Raw genomic sequence first — 27,256 nt, 5'->3', positions numbered from 1 at the left:
TCAAATTTGTTAGCCATTTCTATATAATAAAGCTATATTTTTGTGATTAAAAAATATTTAATGCCCATGACAGTGTACTCTACAAATTAACACAGACCGTTCCCATTTGGATTTTTAATCTCTGATTTTTCATAAGCAGCCTATCAAAGAGAATGATGTTATATTTTAAATGAAAAAAACAAAAAAACCATTGTGAATGAGTAACTGATATAATACATGCCGTCATTTCATATTATCAAACTGACTTAGAAATAATACTTTAGTTGCATCAGTAAATAAAAATACGTTTTATTTCAACTTTTGTCTCATTTACATTTAAAAAACAATTAAAAAGTGTATATCATACCTTATTTGCTCTGGAGTACCTCCTGATGTCGCATTAGTTATAGCCCAAGCTGCTTCTTTTCTGGTACGAAACTCTGCTTTCTGAAGAATCTCAATCAAAACAGGAAAAATATTTGCATCTATAACAGCCTGAGAGGGGGAAAAATATATAATCAGTACAAACACTGTTTCTAAAATATTACCAGTAAAAAAAAATATTGAAACTCAATGGCTTCAAAATGTCAAGGTTTTTGGAAATACTTTTCCAAGAATTTTTAATTTCTATTCTATCAGCAAACTTTCAAATATTTTTCTTTTTACATAGGAAATTGGCTTTTTAAAGACTGGAGAATAACAAAATATAAATTTTAGAGATGATAAAGCACAAGGCATGTGACTGATCAAAATGGATAAGTAATCACTGACACAAAAAGCTTGACAGGACCCTAATAAATCATTAAAAGCTTTGAGAGGAAGATTATTGCATAACTTATTTAAAACTAATGCAAAAAATATATATATTTCTAAAGACAAACCATTATGTGTCAGGCACTGTGCTAAACACATACATACACACACACACACACACACACACACTCTTGCTATATTTCACTAGAATACTAAAAGTAAATGTTATTATTTTAGAGGAGGAAAGGCCATGTTCTTTAAAATACTTTTTCAGTATCTTTTTAAAAAGGAATCTTTTTTAGTAACTCAATAAAAAACATTTAAAAAGTGTTAACTTTTGTCCAAACTGGTTTCTTAGACCTTGCTGTTCTACTCTCAGATCTGGAGGGTAGTTACCTGAATCTGAGCTCTATTTCCAGCAGTGATGTTAGAAACAGTCCAGCAGGCTTCTTTTCTAATTGACTCCTTTGGGCTACTCAATAAATGTAAGAGACAGGGTAATGCAGAACAATTCAAAATTACCTAAAACAAGTTAGAAATGGAAACAAAAAGTTTTATAGTAAATAACCTATGTGAAAAGCTACTAATGAATTATTTAGATGTACAAAAAACATTCTAGAAAATGAAATTAAGAAAGGAGAAATTCCTTCCAAAGGAAAATTTGCTGTCTTCTACACTTCTGCGATTGATAAACCCAGTCTCATGCCACTATAAGGAAGTGTCCTGTTCTCAGACCAATAAAATGAAAATCAGAGGTGTATCCTTCATATTTACAAATGTTCTAAGAGTTCAACTGATAAAACTGAAAAAAGATTTGGTGACTTGAGGTCAGGATCCAACCTCTAGTTTTGCCAAATGAATTGTTGAAAAATATATATATATCATACAGTCTGAAAAAAATATAATTCTACAATAATTAAAAACATTAGCATGTAGAATCAATTGGCTTCATAAAAATTTTTACTATCTTACTCTTCTTCCGTAAACAAGTATATTCTGCATTGTCCCTTTACATTCTTTATTCCATTGCAAGATTAATTATGTTCCTATATTCAAAATACTCCAATGATTTACATTAAATTCATCTGGTGAAGAAGTATGGAGCAGTGCACCAGAAATCCAACGGAAAATTACAGTATATGTCTAGAATGGCATTTTCATTTAAAGAGCTATATTAAATGAATAACTGTCAATTACTAAAGAGCAACTGTTTAATAACTTTGATTAGTATCCAAATAGGCCTTTAAAAGGATAAAACTGAAAGAAAATATGTAAGTTAGAATAAAAAATATACTGTAAAGCAGTAAACAAAGGAGAATCCAACGTGTTAAATAATTTAAGTTTCTCTATCTTCAAGAAAGATTGTGCTGGGCATAGCGACTCATGCCTGTAAGTCATACTTCGAGAGGCCAAAGCAGGAGGATCGCTTGAGCTCAGGAATTTGAGACCAACCTGGGCAACATAGCAAGACCCTGTCCCTAAAAAAATAAAAAAATTAGCCAGGTGTGGTGGTGCACACCTGTGGTCCCAACTACTTGGAAGGCTGAGGCGGGAGGACTGCTTGAGCTGGGAGGACTGCTTAAGCCAGGGAGGCAAAGGCTGCAGTGAGTCATGATCACACCACTGCACCCCAGCCTAGGGGAAAGAGCAATATCTTGTCTCTAACTAACTAACTGACTAAATAAATAAATAAATAATAAGATTGTAACCCAAATCTGGCTGCAGTTGATCTTGACAGCATATCTTCTTTGACATCTCACCATCCTCCAAGATACAGATACAGACACACACACAATTATGGTGATGTTAAAATCTTGATTAATATGTAATCAAGTTGTATGAAACATAAATTTTTTTAAGTCCCTTATGTTAACAACTTACGATACTCAAGTTTGAACTCACCTGTGTTTGAATATCATCACCAGTCACAATATTACCAACTGCCCTTAATGCAGGTGATACAACTTTATAATCATTGTGCCTAAAAATAATAAAAACATGAACTTAAATACTAGTAAGAATTTAAAATTTACACAAAAGTTACAAAAATACTACAAACTCCTGCAGGGTGTTCAGCCAAAGATCCCATTGAAGTTTTACTAATTATTCTGATAACCTTTATAACAAAGGATCTAATCCAGGATCATTCACTACAGCCAGTTTTCATGTCTCTCCAGTCTCTCCAGAATGGTTTCTCAGTCTTCCCTTGATTTTCATGATTTTGCCATTTTTGAAGATCATAAGCCTGTTAATTGGGTTTATCCAATGTTTTTCATGATTAAGACCCAGGTTATATACTTTGGCTGGGGGATATCATAAGTGCTATAATCTTTTCATTATATCCCAGTCTTTTTTTTCCCATTATATTGGTACTGAATTCTGGTCACTAATTACGATGATGTCTGCCAGACTTTTCCACTTTACCATTATCGTTTTCCCATTTATAATTAATATAATTAATATTTTGCAACAAAATACTTTGAGATAATGCAAAATTCCACTCCTTAACCTACTTTTACCACTAGGCTTTAGCATCTCTTGATGCTTATTCTGAAGTATTGGTAATTATTAGTATTATTACCATTGATGTATTTCTAATACTATCATTCCAACTACATGCTTTAATGTGGACTTATGGGTTTCCTATTTTATTCAATAAAATATACATTAATATAATTTATTTCAAAGCACAAATTGTCCCAGGTTTGGATAGTGAGAACCCCTTCAAATAAGCTTCTGTGTCCTTTTGACATCTGTCCATTATTTGAGCACTCATTACTTCCTGCATTCATCTTACATTTTCTCAGTCCCACCCCTGAAACCAGTCATTTCTCCAAGAATCATGGTTCCTTTTAATGGAGAGTAGTGTTTAGAAATTTCAATCTGAACTTCAGTTTCCTTAGCTTATTAATGTAGAAGTGTTACTGCTCCCAGGCCCTTCAAGAGGACGCACACACACACTTACACACATATATATTTACTTCTATACCTAGCTATGTTAAGAGCCATGAGTTCACACTGATATTTTTAGTTCTAATCTAAAATCATTAAATTATTCAGGCTTTCTCCTCTTCCATATTTTTATCTCTATTCTCTGATAACAGGAAATAGCTTCTATTTTTCTAACCTCCCTATACCAGCCAATCTTCTACCTCAGCTAGACTGGTATCCCACGATGTGCTGGCTCCAAGCCCTGCTCCAGTCTGCTTATCTGCTCACCCCAGTGGGTGTCATTATCAAGTTTAGGCCCTGATCCCCCCTGCTGAACCTGCATGCCCACCCTCCTCTGATGCTGTCCTCATGCTGGGACCCCAACTCCTTATCAGACCTCGCTTTGTGCCATCTACCTTGTTTGGCCCTACAACGGCTTCTTGACAGAAGAAGAAAGGAAGGAAGATAATACATTTTTTAAAGAAGGTAAGAAGATGAAGTTATGAAGTTACAACATCTTTTTAAAACAAGTTTTCTTAAATGTTTTTAACTTCTTTGTATAGAAAAGCTGTTCTTTTTAAGGAAAATAGCTATAACAGCCCAGCAAAGAGAAACATGTTATCTTTAATAGAGGTGAAATACTAAATGGCTTTCACTACATGGACTTTTACTCAAATTAATTATTATAATGAAAAATAAACTAGATTATTCGTTCTGTGAGAGGAAAAACTATGTTCTATACTTCATTAACAATGTCTCACACAACACCTTAGCAGATAACAGGCATTCCATAAACACTTATTAAATTAAGTTTCTCTAACTCATAAAGAGATCACATTAAACTAAGGAAATTCATTTACAAAATAATTAGTCCGAACTACAGGACATAAGTTCCAAATTTTAGGGTCAACTTTCTAGGATTATGTCTATTCTGTTAAGTGTAGGATCAGTAGCTTTTTAATTTTCCCTGAAGACAGTGACTCTTGAGATATTTACAAAGCTATTACTTGAATTGCTAATTTTAAATCCCAATCATACAATTATTAAGCATAAATTATTATATATATAGTTACATCAAAAGTTCCACCAATCTTCGACAGACTCCAGAATCAATGACTGCTTGAATTTTATCATTGGGTCCATCAGAGAGATAAGAAAGGGCCCAACACACGTCTGCTAACACATCTGGGTCACTGCTAAACAACAGTCGTGACAGGACATTTAAGCAAGGTGAAACCTGTAAGGGAAGAAAGAGCATATTTAAATTTTTTCTCTATTTAAAACCAAGTTTCCTCAGAAAAATATAGAAATTAATTTTAAAACAAAAATTTAATGTTATAAAAATTTATATTGTTTTAAAATTATAATCAGATATATGAATATGAAGCTGATTATGACTACTGTTAATCTGATACTGAATAAGATATGTAGTAAAATTTGTTTTAAAAAATAGTAAAATATTTGGGATCTCTTGTCTGTGTCTAAATCATACACACTCCCACAAAAAAAGCACACCAAAACTGAGAAGTTCAAAAGTTCTACTTAAGTGTTTGCTATGAGGATCACAGAATATAATCTAACTTTAATAAGCCTCACTTGACTCATTACATGTACTTATCTGGAAATAAATCTACTAATCATTTGAGGAACTAAGGTACAGAAAGTACAAAAATAAATATATTTGTGAAGGGTACTCAAGTGGAAGTCATTATTAATAAACTATTACACTGATAAGAATGCATGTAGCACCTAAGAACAGTGCCTGACATAGAGTAGGCACTCAAATGTTGGCTTTTTTTTTAACTCCCATGATCACTATTGATGCTATGTTCCTTAAAGTTGTTCTTTTTAAAATAAGCAACCTAACATATCCCTTAGTCTTTCTCCTCAGTTAAGAACTATGTTAAGCTGGGCACGGTGGCTCACGCCTGTAATCTTAGCACTTTGGGAGGCCGAGGCGGGTAGATAACCTGAGGTCAGGAGTTCAAGACCAGCCTGACCAACATGGACAAACCCCATCTCTACTAAAAAAAAAAAAAAAAAAAAAAGAACTATGTTATATGTTATATACCCCACAAATAAAAAGTGATGACATTTTTCTTAAATGTTCTAATATTTTAGATGACTTTTCCCTTTAACCCTGTTCTAAAGATTATCAGTATATAAACCATTCTCTTCTGAAAGCAGTTACCATCTCTGCTGGGCCTGTCCTCTAAAGATGATTTTCAAGATTATCAGTATATAAACTATCGTCTTCTGAAAGGAGTTGCCGTCTCTGCTGGGCCTGTCCTCTAAAGATGACCCTAGGACTCATGTACACAAATCAGTTAGCTTACAAAATAGGTATGTCCATCTGTTAGTGGGCAAATAAAATCAGCACAACTGGATCCTTCTCCAACGATCAAGCTTCCACCCTTGCCAACCTCCTCTTCCTTGAACAGAGAAATCCGGGTTTGTTTTTCTTTTTTTGTTTTGTTTTGTTTTTCAGACAAGGTCTTACTCTGTTGCCCAAGCTGGAGTACAACCTCCACTTCCTGGGCTCAAGCAATCCTCTAGCCTCAGCCTCCTGAGTAGCTGGGATTATAGGCGTGAGCCACCATATGCAGCTAATTTTTGTACAGACAGGGTTTCACCATGTTGCCTAGGCTGGTCTAGAACTCCTGTGCTCAAAACAATCCGCCCACCTCAACCTCCCAAAGTGCTGGGATAACAGGGCATGAGCCACCATGCCCAGCCAAATATCAGGTTTTTAAAGCAAATATAAAGTATGTTTAAAAAAAATTAATATAGCTGGCATATGTCTTTTCACTGAGTTAAAAAACAATGAACTAATACATATTTCCAGTATTAAGTGAGCAAAGTAAAAACATTTCTGCCCCAGTATCTTCTCAGGAAAAAAGAAAAGAAACAGAAATACAAATTCTAACTCTGAAAAAGCCAGTAGACATTAATAATCCTGTCCACAATATATAAAGACAAAAGTGAATAAAGAAACAGTAACCGACTCAGGAGAGAAAAGTGGAACCTTAATGCCAGGAGAGGGAACTACCAGTAAGAAGAAAGCTAATTTATCTCCCCACCATCACCTCCAAATGCTTAGAAATCAGAGGCATCAGGTATCACAGATAGTAGGGGAAACGGTGCTAAAATAGAGGAAGAGATTAAAAATCCGATAAGCAGCAGGTTAGACTTTGGGTCCCTACTACAAAGGTAAGTGACTAGCATTCTCAATGCTACCAAAGACTGGAAGTTTATTTGAAGGAGAAACTGGACAACAAAATGTGAATCACAGAAACTGAACTTCGGGATATAAAGCACAGTGGAGGTTGAAATGAAGCACTAGACTAGAAAGTAGGAGATAAGTGTAAGTCTGCATACTGACTACTGAAAACCTCTAGCTCTCTTCCAATACTCAGTTCCCAGATGTTTATTATTTGTATTTTTTATTTTTGAGACAGGGTCTTGCTCTGTTGCCCAAGCTGGAGGTACAATGGCATGATCACAGCTCACTGTTGTCTCAACCTCCCAGGCTCAAGCAATCCTTCCATCTCAGCCTCCTGAGTAGCTGGGAGGACAGGCATGTGCTACCACACTCGGCTAATTTTTTTTATTTTCTGTAGAGGCAGGTTCTTAAAATGTTGCCCAGGCTGGCCTCGAACCCCTGGGCTCAAACGATCCTCTCACCTCAGCCTCCCAAAGTGCTGAGATTACAGCATGAGACACAGTGCCCAGCTGCCGGATATTTAGTAGCCAGGTATGTTACCTACTCTATACCTCAACCCAATCTACCCATCTTCCAGCAAGAGAATGGAAACTCTGTCTCTGAAAAAACTGAATGGTCTCTGAAGAGAGACTGAAATTTAGTGTTCCTCAAAAAAATATGGTTTTGCTGCCCAATTATCCTACAATGAAGTCCATTTATACACTCATCTTCCAATCAGTTTTTTAGTTTCTTCCGAAATTTGTTCAAAGATCACCAGATAAATGAAGATAGCCTCCAACATTAAAGTGATTAAGACAAACCACAAACAAAACAAAAAAAAGCACAAAGAAACAGAGACACCAAAAAACAAACAAACAAAAAACACTATAAATCCTTAGATATGACAATTTGCTGAGTCCATAAAAGAATAGAATTCTACCTAAAGATAAGCAACCAGAGAGTAAGAAAACTAATTATTGAAAAGATAAAATATGATTGTAGAAATGAAAATTTCCAGCCTGGCGTGGTGGCTCACACCTGTAAATCCCAGCACTTTGGGAGGCTGAGATGCGCAGATCACCTGAGGTCAGGAGCTCAAGACCAGCCTGGCCAACATGGTGAAACTCTGTCTCTACTAAAAATATAAAAATTAGCCAGGCGTGGTGGCAGGTGTCTGTAATCCCAGCTACTTGGGAGGCTGAGGCAGGAGAATCGCTTGAACCCGGGAGGCAGAGGTTGCAGTGAGCTGAGATCGCACCACTGCACTCTAGCATGGGTGACAAGCGAAACTCCATCTCAAAAAAAAAGGAAGAAAAAAAAGAAAATTTCAAAAAAAGTGAATGATTAAAAAACAAATCTCTCATATAAAATTACAGAAAATGTACTTAACAAACAAGCCTTAAGCTCCAAAATGTGATATTATTTCATAAGTTTGGAATACATAAGTAAACAACAGACAAAGTTTCCCTTAGGAGTTCACATTTTAGTGGAAGATTTTTAAAAATTAAAATACATATATAAGGGCCAGGCGTGGTGGCTCACACTTACAATGCCAGCACCTTGGGAGGCTAGGGCAGGCAGACTGCCTGAGGTCAGGAGTTCGAGACCAGCCTGACCAACATGGTGAAACCCCGTCTCTACTAAAAATACAAAAATTAGCTGGGCGAGGTAGCATGCACCTGTAATCCCAGCTACTCTCAAGGCTGAGGCAGGAGAACAGCTTGAACCTGGGAGGCAGAAGTTACAGTGAGCCAAGATAGCGCCGCTGCACTCCAGCCTGGACGACAGAGCAAGACTCCATCTCAAAAAATAAATAAATAAATAAATAAATAATAAAATTAAAATACATAAACAGAAAAACACATATATTATGTTAAAAGGTGATTTGAAGAAAACAGAGTAAAAACGAAGAAGGTCAGGTATACTCATGGGCTGACAGCAGTTGTTACACTAGGTAGACACAGACTTAAGCGGGGCATGAAAGGACTGCTCCCCCACCCACTAGGAATGTCAGGTGATGGTTTGGCAATTATCACATTGCATCTTTAAAAGTGATAAATTTGGCAGCCGGTGCCAGGAAGAGGCCATTTCCTGATGATCCTCACCTGTTGCACTAAAGTGTTAACTGAATGCAGGCACCAGGAAGATGCAACTTCTCAGGCATGTGCATTAAGAGACAAAATGGCAGAGTATAACTTTCCGGGGGTGGGGGGCACACTATTGCAAAAGGGAAGAAAGCCTCAGATGGGCATGCATACAACTTCCTAAACACACTGCTCATGCTCACCTCCCAAGGGTAAGGAGGGCACTGGGCATGGAGGCAGCACACCCTTAAGGGAAGAATCATGGGAAAGGGGCCAGTCTATAGTCCTAGGATCAAGGTTAATTTAAACACGGCACTTGACCTCAGTGCCTGCTTGGGTCCCTTCCAAGAGTACTTTCCTTTCTTTCCTGTTCTAAAGCCTTTTAAATAAACTTCCACTCCTGCTCTGAAACTTGTCTTGGTCTCTTTTTCTACCTAATGCTCTCAGTTGAATTATTTCTTCTGAGGAAGCAAGAATTGAGGTTGCTGCAGACCCATAGGGATTTGCCGCCAGTAACTTGGATACCTTCCACTGGCACCACAGTGACAGATTACATTATTAAAAATAGTGGTAACAGTAGAGCTCATAAAAAATGTGACTTCTAAGCAAACAAAGATGAGGGAATCAGTCAAGTAGTTACCTACAAGGAGACTGTTGTAAGATAGTGGTTGTCAAAGGGTGGTCCATGGACCCCTGGGGGATTCCTAAAACCCTTTTGGGGGTATATGTGATGTCAAAACTATTTTCATAATAATACGAAGACATCATTCGTCTTTTTCATTTTGTTGACATTTGCACTAAAGGTACAAAAACACTGGCAGGTAAAACTATTGGCATGTCAGCACAAATCGCAGCAGTAGTATCAAAATGTACTGCATATCTTTGTATTCTTCACCTCCAGCTTTAAAGGGCAGTGGATGGGGAAGAGCCAGTTTTATTTAAGAGTTAATGTGAATAGACAATTAAAATTACTACTTTTATTAAATCTCAACTCTTGAGTTTATGTCTTTTGAATATTTTATGAAATGAAATGAAAAGTAAAATGAGAAGGCATACTAGTTCATGATTTACCTTTGTAAATTACAAATGTATTATTTTTTATCCCCAGAAACTTCATCACTAGATCTTTACCAAAGTTTAAACTTCTCTTAGTGCTAGATACTAAATTTAGATACTAAATTCAAAAGAAGTAGAACGGTATTCTAAAAATTTACCCCCTTTCTGCCTTCCTAACAGCATCTTAAACAATAAAACTAAACTGGGAATTAATTAATCATCTGTATTTCTAGAGGCAAAATGCAGTAGATAGGGAAACAGATACCCTAAGATATAAAAGTTACAATGGAAAAGTACAAACGGTGAACCTAAAGGAATTATTTAATCTTTTGGGGGACTTATTTTCCTATAAATGAGAGAACTAGACTAGAAGATTTCTAAAGTCAATTCCTTCATACATGTGGTTGCAGTGACTGCCTCTGGGCACAGGAATTTAAGGTGTGTTAGGAAAAGTACAAGGGACACTTCCTTTGTATTGTAAAGCTTTTGAATATTGTATATGTGCAAACATTGTATGGTCAATAAAGAAAATAATTACTAAGCAAAAAGCGGAGTTCCTTAAACATCAAAAAGCTATTATATAGAAACTTTGGTTTATGGAAACAGATTTTTTAATTTGTGTATTTTACTCATACCTTACTAAAGTTTGGAGGAGGGTTTTTGCCTCTACATAAATTTGAGAGGGCCCACACAGCATTTCTTGTTGTTGTGAGTCTGTTTGAATTTGTTAATAACCTGCCAAGAAAAAGGAAAAAAAGGAATTATCACCTTACATTCATTTTTCCTCTTCAGCTATCGTAACATAAAATTTCTCTCCAATATATTTTATAAGATATTCAAACTAGTAAAATAGGAAAAAAGAATCTAAAATTCATTATGTTTTCAGAAGCAAAATAAGCATATTACAGTTCTATTTTCTAAAGTTTGAATCTACAATCTGAATTCTTAAAAGAATTCTTAAGAGGATGTCATGGGAAATTTACTTATTTCTATATATATTAAAGAAAGAATACTAGATTAATTTTTCTTTTTTTTTTTTTTTGAGACAGAGTCTTACTCTGTCACCCACACTGGAGTGCAGTGGCACGATCTCAGTCCACTGCAACCTCTGCCCCCTGGGTTCAAGCAATTCTCCTGCTGCAGCCTCCTGAGTAGCTGGGATTACAGGCGCCTGCCACCGCGCCTGGCTAATTTTTGTATTTTTAGTAGAGATGAGGTTTCACCACCTTGGCCAGGCTGGTCTTGAACTCCTAACCTCGTGATCCACTCACCTCAGCCTCCTAAAGTGCTGGGATTACAGGCGTGAACCACCATGCCCGGCCAGATTAATTTTTTTAATCATGAAAATAATATATGAATTCAGAAAGCAAGGAATACAGTTTCAAATTATATAAAGATTACCTACTGACAAGGGAAGTTCTTTTGTTGTGTTTTTAACAGAGTATGTCTTAGTATCTTTTTTACCTGGTTTGCAATGAACCTTGGTATCTACTAAGAAACTGAGTATCTAAAATGAGAATTTTTCTTCTCAGCTCCTAAGGAGTTACTACTTACAGGTTTTTTTTTTCAAAGCATAATTTTATGTTTTAGTTATTTATATTTAAATAGGAGATCCCCTAAAATAGTAGTACTTGAAACTTTTAGAATTATGGACCCCCTTGAGACCATAATGGATCCTTACCTCAGAAAAAAAGCACATACATCAAAATTTGGCATGCAATTTCAGGATTTTGTTAACCTCCTAAGGACCTCCACAAACCTGCTAGAAGTACAAAGAACCTAGGTTAAAAAAAATCCCCGTTTTAGAGTGACATATGCAAATATGGTGCAGAACAGGTGCTTGTTCCTGGGGGAACACCAAGAAACTTGCAAACACTGTCAGAATCAAGTTGATTAGAACTCTGAAGATAGTCAAAAGTATACGGCAACTAAGATAACTTTTAACCAGGAAAGGGCTGAAATCTGGTAGGAAAGGTTTCCAGCATTTTAACCTACTCTTACCCAACCCCCTCCCCAGCCTGGCAGCAACCTTTAAGACAGAAGCCTGAGTTCTCACTGTGGGTTCCTGGTTCTGAAAGGAGTAGAGCAGAACTTGTTTCCAAGGAATTGTGTTTGTCTGTTCTGACCTATTTGGAGGCTCCCTGAAAAACTGATGCAAAGGGCTTGCCTTTGTTTTGCATAACTGGGAATTCTCTCAGGGTGGAAAAGTAGCTTTGTAAACAAGGAATGGTCCTCAAAAACATTAAAAGGCAAATGAATGAGATGTGACACCTGAGCAAAAGATACAGTTGAGGCAAACAAGGGACACATTGAAAACCTGTCTGGAAAGGTGGGGAGTAAGATACTTGGGCTATGAGGGATGTGAAAAGCTCCCACATGTATAAAATAATCTGAAGGCCCATGCACATGTCCAGGGCAGAGTCCACAATCAGAAAAAACATGAAGAGACCTACGCTTTCACTTCTAGTTTTTCTTTAGACTTAGCACCAGCAGGGAGTAAAGTAGTGCTAAGTCACAGCTGTAATCAGCCTGACTAAGCATTGAAGAGGTGGCTCAATGCAGGGCCAACCTTTAAAAACCTGGAGACTTTGTTTGTTTATTTTTGGCTCCAGATATTTAAAGCACTCTCTGCTGTCAAACCATTAGCTACCCACTGAGTTAAGGGAAAAGAGATTTCAGAGACCACGCATGACAAGGAATACAGGCTTTATAAAATTAATTTTAAAAGTCCCCAAATAAATAACTACAACAAGGAGCAACAGGAAAACCTGGAAAGAGAGGAGAATCTGATTTCCATAGTTCCACAGTTACAATAATCAGTCCAGTTTTTCAACAAGAAATTATAAGCCATGCAAAGAAATTTTAAAAGTGTAGTCCATTACCAGTGAAATATATAAATTAAAAGAAATTTTCCCTGAGAAATCAGACATTGGATTTACTATGCAAAGATTTTAAATTCATTGTCTGATACACTCAAAACAGCTCAAGGACCTATGCACAAAAAAACTAAAGAAAACTATAAAAACAATGTCTCAACAAATACAGAATCATCACTATGGAAACAGACATTATAAAAAGGAACTAAATAGGAATTATGAAGCTGTAAGTATAAAACTGAAATTAAAAATTCACTGGAGGGGTATGACAGCAGATTGAGCAGGAAGAAGAAAGAATCCACAACCCTAAGATAGGTTAACTGAAATTATTCAAACCGAGGAGCAGAAAGAAAAAGAATGACAAGAAATGAACACAATCTAAGAAAGCTGCAAAATACCATCAAGTATACCAATATATGCATAATGGAAATCCAAGAAGAAAAGGAGCGAAAAGAATATGTGAAGAAATAATTATTGAAAACTTTTCAAACTTTATAAAAGAAATGAATCTACACATCCAAGAAGCAAAATAAACTCTAAGGATAAACTCAAAGAGATACACATGAAGACACATGTAATCAAAAGACAAAGACAGAATCTTGAAAACAAAAAGAGAGAAGTGACCCATAGTATACAAAGATTCCACATAAAGATCAATAGCTGATTTCTCATCAAAAACCATGAAGGACAGAGGCAATGGGATGACATATTCAAAGTGCTGAAAGAAACTCTCAACCAAGACTTGAATATCTGGCAAAACAATCCTTCCAAACAGAAGGAGAAAGTGAGATTCCTACATGAGCAAAAGCTGAGGAAAGGCATCACTAGCAGACTGGCTTTACAAGAAGAGCTAAAGGGAATCCTTCATGCTGAAATGAAAGGGCAATAAACAATACCTCAAAACCATACAAAGAAATAAAGAATATTGCTAAAGATAGCTACATAGGTAACTCTAAGAGCTAGTATTACAGAATTTTTGGTTTGTAAATCCTCTTTTTTTCCCTACATGACTTAAAAGTAAAATGCAGGGGCCGGGCACGGTGGCTCACGCCTGTAATCCCAGCACTTTGGGAGGCTGAGGCAGGCAGATCACGAGGTCAGGAGATCGAGACCATCCTGGCTAACACGGTGAAACCCCATCTCTACTAAAAATACAAAAAATTAGCCAGGCATGGTGGCGGGCGCCTGTAGTCCCAGCTACTCAGAGGGCTGAGGCAGGAGAATGGCATAAACCTGGGAGGTGGAGCTTGCAGTGAGCCGAGATCACACCACTGCACTCCAGCCTGGGTGACAGAGCAAGACTCCGTCTCAAAATAAATAAATAAATAAATAAATAAATAAATAAATAAAATTTTTTTCAAAAGTAAAACGCAAAAAAAATCATTATAAATCTAGGGTAATGGGCACACAATGTGTAATACTGTAATTTGTGGCAATAACAAGAAGGGTGAGACAGAAATGTATAGGAGTAGTGTTCTTTGTATAATTTTGAAGGTAAACTGCGAGTAATTTAATCAAGGTGGTTACAAGTTTAAGGTGTTAATTATACTCCTTAGAGTAACCATTAAAAAAAAAAAAAAAAAAAAAACTTTTAAAAAAATAGGAAAGGAAACAAGAAAGGAATCAATACTGTAAATTATTTAAAAAAAAAAAAAAGTGACATTTGGAAAACAAATAACAATGGCCAGGTGCTATGGCTCACACTTATAATCCCCTTGCCTTGGGAGGCCAATACAGGAGGATTGCTTGAGTCCAGAAGTTCAAGACCAGCCTAGGCAACATAATGAGACTCTGTCTCTACAAAAGCTCAAATAATAATAATAATAATAAACTGGCAACAGTAAGTCCCCATTTATCAGTAGTTATAAATGTAAATGAATTAAACTCTCAAAAGTAGTAACTGGCAGAATACATTAAACAAAACAAAACCCATAATAAGTCTACGATGCTGTCTACAAATGACTCATAGAATCAAAGACAAAAATAGGTTGAAAGTGAAATAGAAAAAGATCTTCCATGCAAATAATACACTTGATCTCAGCGAAAAGGCCGAGAAGCGATTTTCCATGCAAATAATAACAGAGCCAGAACAGTTATACTAATATGAGACCAACTAGACTGTAAGTCAAAAATTGTTTTCAGAGACAAAGAAGAACACAATATATTGATAAAAAGTCAATCTATCAGGAAGAAGTAACACATGGGCCAGATGCAGTGGCTCATGCTTGAAATCCCGGCACTTTGGGAGGCCAAGGTGGGTAGACCACCTGAGGCCAAAAGTTCAAGACCAGTCTGACCAACATGGTGAGATCCATCTCTACTAAAGATACAAAAATCAGCTGGACTTGGTGGCATGTGCCTGTGGTCCCTGCTATTCAGGAGGCTGAGGCAGGAGAATAGCTTAAACCTGGGGGCGGAGGTTCAATGAGCCGAGACTGTACCACTGCCCTCCAGCCTGGGCAACAGAGCAAGATTCTGTCTCAAAAAAAAAAAAAAAAAAGAAGAAGAAGTATCACTTAAAAACTTACATGGTCTAGGCCGGGCACGTGGCTCATGCCTGCAATCCCAGCACTTGGGAGGCCAAGGTGGGTGGATCACAAGGTCAGGAGATCAAGACCATCCTGGCTAATACGGTGAAACCCCATCTCTACTAAAAATACAAAAATAATTAGCCAGGCATGGTGGCGGGCACCTGTAGTCCCAGCCACTAGGGTGGCTGAGGCAGGAGAATGGCCTGAACCCGGGAGGTGGAGCTTCCAGTGAGCTGAGATCACGCCACTGCACTCCAGCCTGGGCGACAGAGCGACACTCCATCTCAAAAAAAAAAAGCAAAAACAAAACCAAAAAAACTTACATGGTCTAACAAGAATGCCCCAAAATATACAAAGCAAAAACTGACAGAATTGGAGTGAGAAAAAGACAGTTGTGCAATGAAAATTTGAGAGAGCAATATGCTGCTTCAAATAATAGACAGAACTTCTAGGTAGGTAATTAATAAGAAAATAGGGGAATTCAACACTATAAATCAACTAGATATAACAGACATCTAGACAACATTCCATTCAAAAATAGCAGAATATATATTTTTTCTCAAGCGCACATGCAACATTATCCAGAATACATTATATGTTAGATCACAAAGCAAATCTAATAATTTTTTCTTTTTTCTTTTTTTTTTCTTTTTTGAGACAGGTTCTTACTCTGTTGCCTAGGCTGGAGTGCAGCAATGCAATCTCAGCTCACTGCAACCTCTGCCTGCCTCCGGGCTCAAGCTATCTTTCCACTTCAGTCTCCTGAGCAGCTGAGACTACAGGCACGTACCACCACACACAGCTAATTTTTGTATTTGTGTAGAGATGGGGTTTTGCCATGTTGTCCAGCTGGTCTTGAACTCCTGAGTTCAAGTGATCCGCCTGCCTTGGTCTCCCAAAGTGCTAGGATTACATGCATGAGCCACCACACCCAGCTCCAATAAGTTTTTTTTTTTTTGAGACAGAGTCTCACTCTGTCACCCAGGCTGGAGTGCAGTGGCATGATCACCGCTCACTGCAACCTCTGCTTCCTGGGTTCAAGCAATTCTCCTGCCTTAGCCTCCTGAGTAGCTGGGATTACCAGCATGCACTACCAAGCCCAGCTAATTTTTGTATTTTTAGTAGAAATGAGGTTTCGCCATGTTGGCCAGGCTGGTCTCAAATCCCTGCCTCAAGTGATCCGCCTGCCTTGTCTCCCAAAGTGCTGGGATTACAGGCATGAGCCACCATGTCTGGCTCTGGCCCTGATAAATTTTTGAAAAGTGAAATCATAAAAAGGACCTTCTCTGACAACAATGGAATGAAACTAAAAATAAAGAGGGAAAATTAGAAAATTCAGAACTATGAGTAGAGTAACATACTCTTAAATAACTAGCGAATTAAAACACACACACACAGACACACACACAGAGAAAATACTTTGAGATAAATAAAAATAAAAACACACCAAAACTTAAGGGATGTAGTGAAATTAATACTCAGAAAAAAATTTGTTAACACCCATATGAAAAAAGATAACCTTCCACCTTCAGAAATTAGAAAAATTAGAGTACATGAAACTTACAGCTAGCAGGAGGAAGAAAATAAAGTTAAGACCAGAGATCAAATACAGAATAGAAAAACACTACAGAAAATCAGTTAAACAAAAAGGTAGTTCTTTGACCAAAAAAAAAAAAATCAACAAAAACAAGCCTTTATCTAGATGGACAAAAGGAAAATGATTCACATTACTACAATTTGGCTGGGTGCAGTGGCTCACACCTGTAATCTCAGCACTTCAGGAGGCTGAGGCAAGCGATCACCTGAGGTCATGAGTTCAAGACCAGCCTGGCCAACATGGTGAAACCATGTCTCTACAAAAATAAAAAAAATTAGCCAGGCGTGGTGGTGTGCACCTGTGATCCCAGCAACTTGGGAGGCTGAGGCAGAAGAATCACTTGAACCTGGGAGGCGAAGTGTGCAGTGAGCCGAGATCATACCATTGCACTCCAGTCGCAACAGAGCAAGACTCCATATATAACCATATTACTACAATTAAGAATGAAAGTAGAGACACTACTATCAGCATTTCAACAACAAGAAAGAATTATATGAGAATATTATCATCAAAAGCCAAGAAAGATAAGCTAGAGGAAATGAAAAACCACTTAGAAACACAGAAACTACCAAACTGACTTAAGAATAGAAAATCTAAATAGAACTATAACAAGATATAGAATTCTAATCAAACATTTCCCAAAAAGGAAAAGTCCAGCATCAGATGGCTTCACTGGTGAATTCTACCAAACATTAATGAATAATTCTCAAACTCTTTCAAAAAATAAGAGAACACTTAAAATAATAGAAAGAATGTAACTGGATTATTTGTAACTCAAAGGATAAAAGCTTGAGGGCATAGATACTCCATTCTTCATGATGTGCTTATTTCACATTGCATGCCTATATCAAAACATCTCATGTATCCCATAAATACACACACCTACTATGTAACTGCAAAATTTTTCTTTAAAAAATAAGAGAACACTTCCTCATCAATTCTATGAGGATAGCATTACCCTGATACCAAAGCCAAAGACATCAAACCAAAAGTTACAAAAGAAAAAATATTTCTTTGGAATATACATGCAAAAATCCTCAACAAAATTCTAGGAAACTGATTTTAGCAGCATATATTATGACCACATGGCATTTAACCAATGAATGCAAGGAAGGTTCAATATACAAATATCAATCAAAATAATAAACCATATTAATATAATGAATTTAAAAAACAAGTTATCATTTCAACTGGATGCAAAAAGTATTTAAAAGGGCTCAACATCCTTTTATGATAAAAACACTAAACAGGTTGGACCTGTAATCCCAGCACTTTGGGAGGTCGAGGCAGGTGGATCACGAGGTCAGGAAATCACGACCATCCTGGCCAACATGGGGAAACCCTGTCTCTACTAAAAATACAAAAATTAGCTGGGTGTGGTGGTGCACGCTTGTAGTCCCAGCTACCTGGGAGGTTGAGGCAGGAGAATTGAACCCAAGAGGCAGAGGTTGCAGTGAGCCAAGATCGTGCCACTGTACTCCAGCTTGGCAACAGAGCGTGACTCCGTCTAAAAAAAAAAAAAAAAAAAAAAAAAATCCAGAAATAGAAGGAAACTACCTCAACAGGATAAAGGGCATGTATCGAAAACCATAGCTCACATCACACCGAATGGTGAAAGAGTTACAGTTTTTACTCCAAGATAAGAAGACAAAGACACTCATTTTTGCCACTTCTAAATAACACTGTAATGGAAGCTCTATCCAAAGCAATTGTGCAACAAAAAAAATTAATACAGCCAAATTGGAAAGCAAGAAATGAAACTATCTGTAAAAAAAAAAAAAATTTAGAGATGGGGTCTTGCTATGTTGCACAGGCTAGAGTGCAGTGACTATTCACAAGCATGATCATAGTGCACTACAGCCTCAAATGACCCTGACCTCAAATTCGAGTTCAAGACCAGCATGGCCAACATGGTGAAACTCCATCTCTACTAAAAATACAAAAATCAGCCTGGTATGGTGGTGCACGCCTGTATTCCCAGCTACTTGGGAGGGTTGAGGCATGAGAACCACTTGAACCCAGGAGGCTCCTGACCTCAAATGACCCTCCCTACTCAGCCTCCCAAGTATCTGGGACTACAGGCACATGCCACTATGCTCAGCAATGAAACTACCATTATTGACAGATGACATGATCTAATATATGGAAATCCACAACAATCCACAAAAAAACTATTAGTGCTAATAAATTCAACAAAGTTGCAGGATACAAGATCAATACACAGGCCGGGTGTGGTGGCTCACACTTGTAATCCCAGAGCTTTGGGAGGCCAAGGGGGGATGGATCACTTAAGGCCAGGAGTTCAAGACCAGCCTGGCCACATGGTGAAACTCTATCTCTACTAAAAATACAAAAATTAGCCAGGTGTGGTTGTACATGACTGTAATACCAGCTACTTGGGAAGCTGAGGCACGAGGATCGCTTGAATCTGGGAGGCATAGGCTGCAGTGAGCCAAGATTACGCCACTGCACTCCAGCCTAGGTGACAGAGCAAGACCCTGTCTCAAAATAAATAAAATAAATACATAAATAAATAATCAACACACAAAAATCAGTTGTATTTCTATATACTACCAAGGAACAAGTCAAAAAAGAAATAAAGAAAACAATTTCATTTACATTTGAATAAAAAGAATAAAATACTTTGGAATACATTTAACCAAAGAGGTATAAAACCTGTTTACTAAAATCTACAAAATATTGTCAAAATGAAATAGCTTAATTAATCAAAAGATATCTCAAGTTCATGAATTGGAAGCCTTAATATTATTAAGATGGCAATACTGCTTAAAGTGATCTACAAAGTAAATGAAGCCCCTATCAAAATGACAATGACCCTTTTATAGAAATGAAAAAGTCAACTTACACCCACTAAGAAGATCTAAATCAGAGTAACAGATAATATGTGTTGGTGATGATATAGAGAAATTACAACACTCATACATTGCTAGCAGAATGTAAAATGGTATAGCTGCTGTGAAAAAGTTTGGTAGTCTCTAAAAAATTAAAGATAGAATTACCATATTACCTGGCAAACTCCATTTCTACGTATATACCCACAAGAATTAAAAACCAGTACTGAAACAAAACCTTGTATATGAATGTTCATAGGAGCACTATTTATAGTAGTCAAAACGTGGACACACCAAAGTGTTCATCTATTAATGAATGAATAAAATGTGGCACATGCATAAAACGGAATATAATTCAGCCACAAAAAGAACGAAGTACTGATACATGCACTATAATATGGATGAACATTGAAAACAGTAAGGTAAAAGAAGCCAGACACAAAGGTAATATAGTGTATGATTCCACTTATGTGATATATACAGTATACGCAAATCCATAGAGAGAGAAAACAGATTTGTAGTTTCCAAGGCACAAGGTGATGGCAAAACAGGATGTGACTGCTAATGGGGGTACTGGGTTTCTGTTTAAGGTGGTAAAAAAAATTTGGGAACTAGACAGTAGTGATAGTTGTACAATGTTGCAAATCTACTTAATGCCACCAAATTGTACACTTTAAAATGGTTAAACTGGTTACATGTATTCTACCACACTAAAAAAAAAGTTTCTGTTCTAAAGGCTTTCCTAAAAACAGATGTGAGATTTCTCCAAAATAAAACAGATTTGGAAATAAAATAGTTATACTGATTTTGTATGCTAAGAGTTGACACATTTTTAGGGTTTGCAGGCCCTCTTTCTTGTTACTATTACTTACCTATGCTGATGTAGCATGAAAGCAACCAAAGACATTAAGTAAGTGAATAGGTGTGACTGTGTTCCGATAAAACTTAATTTACAAAAACGTGAAGCACGCCAGATTTGGCCTAAGAGATAAAGCTGGCCAACCCCTGTTGTATATTATTGTTCTTTTTTTGTGTTAATGGAGTTATTATGAGAAAGTACAAATATGCTGCATTATAAAGTCGAGTTAAATTACAGCAAAGTTGTATCGGAATAGTTTATAGTAGGAAAAGACTTACTGAGAATCAAATCAATACTAATAAAATAAATTAAAATATCACTCAAACAGAACAGATAAAATGACACATTCGTTTTACATTTATTTAAACATTACCAAATATGAATTACAATGTGAACAACAAATAATGCATAATCATTTTTTAAGCTGAAAACTTTTCCTTTTGCCCAACTCCAGTGAGAATATCTAACTTAACTTCCTTTTAACTATCTTTCTTATTTTTTTTAATACTTTGCAACTAAGATGAAGTTTTATAATGAAACTCTGAAGCTTTCCAACTTTCTAATACCCTTTTTGGAAATTATTATTATTACATTATTATTATTATCTGAAATGGAGTTTCACTCTTGTTGCCAAGGCTGGAGTGCAATGGCACGATCTCAGCTCAGCGCAACCTCCACCTCCCGGGTTCAAGCGATTCTCCTGCCTCAGCCTCTCGATTACAGGCATGCACCACCACACCCGGCTAATTTTGTATTTTCAGTAGAGACGGGGTCTTTCTCCATGTTGGTCAGGCTGGTCTTGAACTCCTGACCTCAGGGGATCCACCCGCCTCGGCCTCCCAAAGTGGTGGGATTACAGGCATGAGCCACCACGCCCAGCCTGAAATTGTTTTTATAACTATTACTACATAGCTGGGTACTGGTTATTCTTCCTTCATTTTATTTTTTAGTTTGGTTTCTGCAGTCATGGTTAAAAAGCACCTTAGGACATTTAAAGAGATTAGACCTAAGAAATGTTTACTACTTCATAAACCACTACCTACTTGAGATATTAACAAATAATAAAATGAAATAGAGACAGAACAACAAAAACAAAAATTGCTCAGTTAATTTATACACCACATAAATCAGGTGAGACAAGTATCAAATTGAAACTTTAAGAAATGTTTTTAATAGTACAGACTTCAAAAGGATTAATATTGAACTCTAAATCAGTACTCTCTTTTATAGCTCAGCTAAATTCTAAAATAATATGGACCATTAACTTTAAGCCCATAATAAATGAAATTACAGTGAGTGGTTCAGTGGTTTGCACACAGATCTTCGATTAATATTGGTTAAATGAAATCATGCCAAGAAATAACTTGTCCACAGAAAGCTAGAGTAAAACGTTTTATGAAAACTAGTGTCTAGAAATTTATTCTTCCTATTCAATTCCTCAGCTGGAGAGGATGAAAAATGTACCTCCACGCAGAAATGAAGAGTAAAATATTAACTTCTAACCATCTCCTTGATTAGTATGTTTCTTCACTACTTGCCATTGGCATTTATCCTACATAAAGATCCTCTTAATCATAAACAATATGTATAAACCTGTCTTTCAAAAATTTTTATGTCATTTCTATAAAGGACCTTATATTACAGGGTAATTTCTTTTTTAAAAAAATACATAAAGTAGTTGGAGAAACTATTAGATAAATCACTTTAAGTAAAATTCTAATCCTGAAAGAAAAATCTCTATCTTAAAATCTTTGTTCTTTTAATAAAATTTAAAACATACTGACATCCTAAATACACTATCTGTTCAAGTATTAAGGATTCCCTACTATAGCAATATGTAAATTTTATTGTATTATAAACTACTATATATCCTTGTTTTTGCAGAATAATTATTTTATATTTATATCAGTAAGCATCAAGTGAGCAATGACCACTGTTAAGTGTGGTTTAAGAGAACATAAAAGACACAGATAACAATTTGAAAATTTCTCTTGGTTCTACCTACTTTCAATCTACTGTAGGCCTGATAACCATAAGACAAATTTAAAAATATGACTGAAGAACTTAATTACATATGTAGAATATAGTGGAGTATATAGTTTTTGATACATACTTAATTGTGATAAAGTACTTACTCTAAAAGAGGTGGAAGTATTTCACAATTCAAAACAAAATCTCTGCATTCTGCATTGTCACCAGCAATATTGCCAAGTGCCCAAACAGCCTTAGGAAAAAAAAAAATTATCTCAAAACAATATTTTAAATTAGAGGCTTTCCTTCAGGAATGAGATTTTAGTACAGAATGAACAAAGCAACAGTTTGTGACATGTTAAAAAAAAAAAAAGTAGAGAAGAAAAACTTTCAAAATGCAGTTTAATATTTTTATTCAAATTGAAAGATAGGACATTTAAAAAGTTTTCCAGCTGAGAGGGTGGCTCACATGTGTAATTCCAGCACTTTGGAAAACTGAGGTGGGCAGATCGCTTGAGACCAGGAGTTCAAAACCAGCCTGGGCAACATGGTAAAACCCTGTCTCTACCAAAAAAATGACAAAAATTAGCTGAGTGTGGTGGCATGCACCTGTCATCTCAGCTACTTGGGAGGCTAAGGTGTGAGGATCACTTGAGCCCAGGAGGCAGAGGTTGCAATGAGCCATGCTCCACCTTGGGCAACAGAGTGAAACTCTGTCTCCAAAAAAACAGTTTTCCTTGCGTACTAGTGAAATATCTATACTGTTCAACAAAGAGCATAGTTTACTCTGAATTTACACAGAAAGAGAAAATATATCTATCTAGCACATTTTCCAATTATAATCATGCACTGCATAACATTTTAGTCAATAACAGATTGCATATAAGATGGTAGTCTCAAAATATTGTAACACCATATCTTTACTGTACCCTTTGTATTTTTAGATACACAAATACTTACCACTATAGTCTATAGTAGGCCAGGTGCAGTGGCTCATGCCCGTAATCCCAGCACTTTGGGAGGTGAGGTGGGCAGATCACTTGAGGTCAAGAGTTTGCGACCAGCCTGGCCAACATGGTGAAACCCCGTCTCTACTAAAAACACAAAAACTAGCTGGGTGTGATTGCAGGTGCCTGTAATCCCAGCTACTCAGGAGACTGAAGCGTAAGAACTGCTTGAAACCCAGGAGGTGGTGGTTGCAGTGCAGATCATGTCACTGCACTGCAGCCTGAGTGACACGGCAAGACTCTGTCTCAAAAAAAAGAAAAACTGCCTACAGCATTTTTAGTACAGTAACATGCTGTATAGGTTTGTAGACTGGATGCAAAAGGCCATGCTATAAACCATCTAGGTCTGTGTAAATAGACTCCATGGAATATGCACAATGATGAAAATGTGTTTCTCAGAACACATACTGATTTACTAAATTTCAATTAGGTAAGAAATTATGCAAATGCAAATTATCATATTATTTTATCATTTACTTTTGTACTAACACCATAAACTTTTCGTGTTAGTACAAAGTAGACATGCTACTTTTCAATTGGGAAAGTTTTATTTCAATGTTTAAAATATAAGTTAGTATTTTTAACATCTACTCTAGACCTAAGATTTTTCTGTTTGTTTTTAAGAAAAACCTTTAAACTAAAGACATTTTCTACCTTGTGGAAGATAATATTCTGTTGGTGGAGATCTTAATTGGTATAACATTCTTGGAATCTGACTTTGAAATACATAGTAAGAGCTTTAAAAATTTTATCTTTTGGCCGGGCACAGTGGCTCACGACTGTAATCCCAGCACTTTGGGAGGCGTAAGCAGACGGATCACCTGAGGTCAGGAGTTTGAGACCAGCCTGGCCAACATGGAGAAACCCCATCTCTACTAGAAATACAAAAATTAGCTGGGCGTGGTGGCAGGTGCCTGTAATCCCAGCTATTCGGGAGGCCTGAGGCAGGAAAATTGCTTGAACCTGGGGAGCGGAGGTTGCAGTGAGCCGAGATCGTGCCATTGCACTTCAGCCTGGGGGACAAGAGCAAGACTTCGTCTCAAAAAAAAAAAAAAAAAAGAAAATTTTTCTTTTGACAGGGTAGTCATTTTTCCTAGTAAAATAATCAAAAGGCACATAAAGAGTGATGACATATAATGATATTCATATTATTAACAACACCAATAAGCTAGAAATAATCCAAGTGTACAATTGAGGAATAGATAACAAATTATGGTACATGTCTGAGCAGATATTGAGTAATCAGTAAAATTTCCTTGGAAGAATAATTACTGCCATAAGAAAAGGCTCCCAATGTTAGTGTTAACTGAAAAAATATATATATAAAATGAAATGAATAAAATGGTAGAGAGATCAACAGATTCATATACATAAAAATGATGCAAAACAAAAATGTCAAATGACTTGATTTTATTCAGATGGTACAATTATATGTAATTAAATTTTCCCTCTTACAACAAAACTTTATTAAATTTATTAAAAAATGGTTCTATTCAAAGTAATGTGATACTCTTAAAACAAGCAACAAAATAATCTACATATACGCAGAGAACAAGAAGTCAAACCAGTCCAGCTTTAAAACCCAGCTCTGCCATTCATTGTGACTTTAAGTAAGTTACTAACTTTTGAGTCTCAGTATGCACTTTTTTTTTGAGACAAATCTCGCTCTGTCACCCAGGCTGAAGTACAATGGCATGATCTCAGCTCTCTGCAACCTCTGCCTCCAAAAGCTCAAGGAATTCTTGTGCCTCAGCTTCCTGAGGAGCTGTGGCACCATGTCTGGCTAATTTTTGTATTTTTAGCAGAGCTGGGATTTTGCCATGTTGGCCAGGCTGGCCTCGAACTCCGGGCCTCAAGTGATCTGATCACCTCAGCTTTCCCAAGTGCTAAGAATATAGACATGAGCCACCATGCCCAGCCTCAGTATGCACTTTTATAAACAGGAATAGTAATTCCTATGCTAGCTGCAATCACATTTATAGAGAACCCAGGATTATGTCTGGAACTGTTCATTCTTCCTCCCTTCTAACTTAACACCAAAAGCACTACTGTAATTTAATGCAATATACAGCAATTAGAAACAAAAATGAATTATACATTGTAATTACAAATGGTACTTTCAAGAGAAAACTGAATTCTAGTACATATAACAATACAAATTAGAAACGTACCTGCTCTTGAACATCTTCATGTTCAGAATTAAGAAGTTTGATAAAAATTGGAACAGCCCCAGTTTCAATTACTACCTTGGTATGCAGAAAAGTTCCAGATGCTATATTAGTTAATGCCCATGCAGCTTCAAACTAAGAAGAAAAAAAGATAAAATAAAAGAAAGAACCAAAGAAATGCCAGAAAGGCAAAGAAGGAAAGAGAGGGAGTAAAGACCTGCTAGGACAACTGTGAAAGACTGACTTAATAAGGTTCACCGTGAAGTCAGATTTAAGGATTAAAAACTCTTAGGAAAAAAAGTAATTGTCATCAAAGATCACTCATTACAGAAAAGTATTCTTTAATATGGGAAAATAACTGATAAAAATGTAATGAAAATATACAAAATACAATATATAAACACCTTTGAATTTATAATTCATAAAATTCCTCTTTAATATTACAGAGCCAAGCATTCTAAAGCAAGCAGTTTAAAAACAAATACGAGACACTACTTGTAACAACAGTATGTTCAGGACACTTAGAATCATAAGAGGTACTTATTTCTCTACAGATCATGTAACTTTCTACTTATTTAAGAAACAAAAAAATTAGAAGTTGAGAGACTTAGGTATCTGTCCAACAACAAGCTTTCATTATTAACAGAGCCAGTGCTGGGACTTCTAGTATTTTTTTAAGCTGCAGAGTCTCTGAGAAGTTACTCATATCAACTCAATTAAAATCTGAATATATATATACATTACGGATTTAAAATAAAAGCAACTGAGAAAATTCAACCATGGCTCCAAAACAATGAACTAGTGAATTACTGAAAGCAACCCACAAATCCAAAGGCAAACTAAGCAGCGACTATAGCTTAAAAAATATTTCACATATTTGACAAATAAAATTAACCATGAAAAAAATTTTTTTAATATTTCACATAAATAACTTTTCACATATAGATGTCATTATAAGTAACAAAAAATGTACCCAAAGGCATTACTGAAATACTAAAAAGTACAGTTACTTTTACGTTTAGGACTAAGAACAAATTTTAAAGGGAATTTATATTTAAAAATAATGGAGACCATAGTTCTAACCAATTATAGATAATGAAATAAACTAGTAGACAACTAAAAGGTTACTCTACAAACTTGCCCCTAGTATCCCCCAGAAAGCCTTAGTGGAGACTGGTAAAGTCAGAAGCCTACCAGCAACCAATTAAACATAAAATGAGTGATAAGCAAGTGACAACTGTGAAAACCTAGAGCGTATGGCTACAATTTTTAAAAAAAAAGGTTTAAAACTTTCCAGTTAAAAAAAGTTTAAAAAAAAAAAAAGTTTAAAAACTTTCCAGTTAAAAAAAGAAAATAGAGACAGAATGCCTATTCAGCCTCCTTTCATTTT

The 27,256-nt window shown here is 36.2% G+C and overlaps 1 protein-coding gene across 2 annotated transcripts in view; it reads right to left on the bottom strand.

The window, feature by feature from the left end:
• Positions 1 to 27,256, bottom strand: part of KPNA5 (karyopherin subunit alpha 5) — a 53,392-nt gene that overhangs the window by 8,591 nt on the left and 17,545 nt on the right. For both annotated transcript variants that reach the window (XM_025382271.1, XM_025382272.1), the window contains 7 exons: positions 25,870 to 26,001; positions 22,856 to 22,944; positions 10,641 to 10,740; positions 4,737 to 4,900; positions 2,635 to 2,713; positions 1,129 to 1,254; positions 347 to 474 (listed from right to left, as the gene is read on the bottom strand). In XM_025382271.1, the coding sequence (XP_025238056.1) occupies positions 347 to 474; positions 1,129 to 1,254; positions 2,635 to 2,713; positions 4,737 to 4,900; positions 10,641 to 10,740; positions 22,856 to 22,944; positions 25,870 to 26,001 (818 nt within the window). The remainder of the gene's footprint in view (positions 1 to 346; positions 475 to 1,128; positions 1,255 to 2,634; positions 2,714 to 4,736; positions 4,901 to 10,640; positions 10,741 to 22,855; positions 22,945 to 25,869; positions 26,002 to 27,256) is intronic.

The sequence above is a fragment of the Theropithecus gelada genome, chromosome 4 (genome assembly GCF_003255815.1).
Source record: "Theropithecus gelada isolate Dixy chromosome 4, Tgel_1.0, whole genome shotgun sequence".
NCBI classification, from domain to species: domain Eukaryota; kingdom Metazoa; phylum Chordata; class Mammalia; order Primates; family Cercopithecidae; genus Theropithecus; species Theropithecus gelada.
Note: the sequence above shows the minus strand (reverse complement) of the source record. Positions and strands in the feature narration are given on the sequence as shown.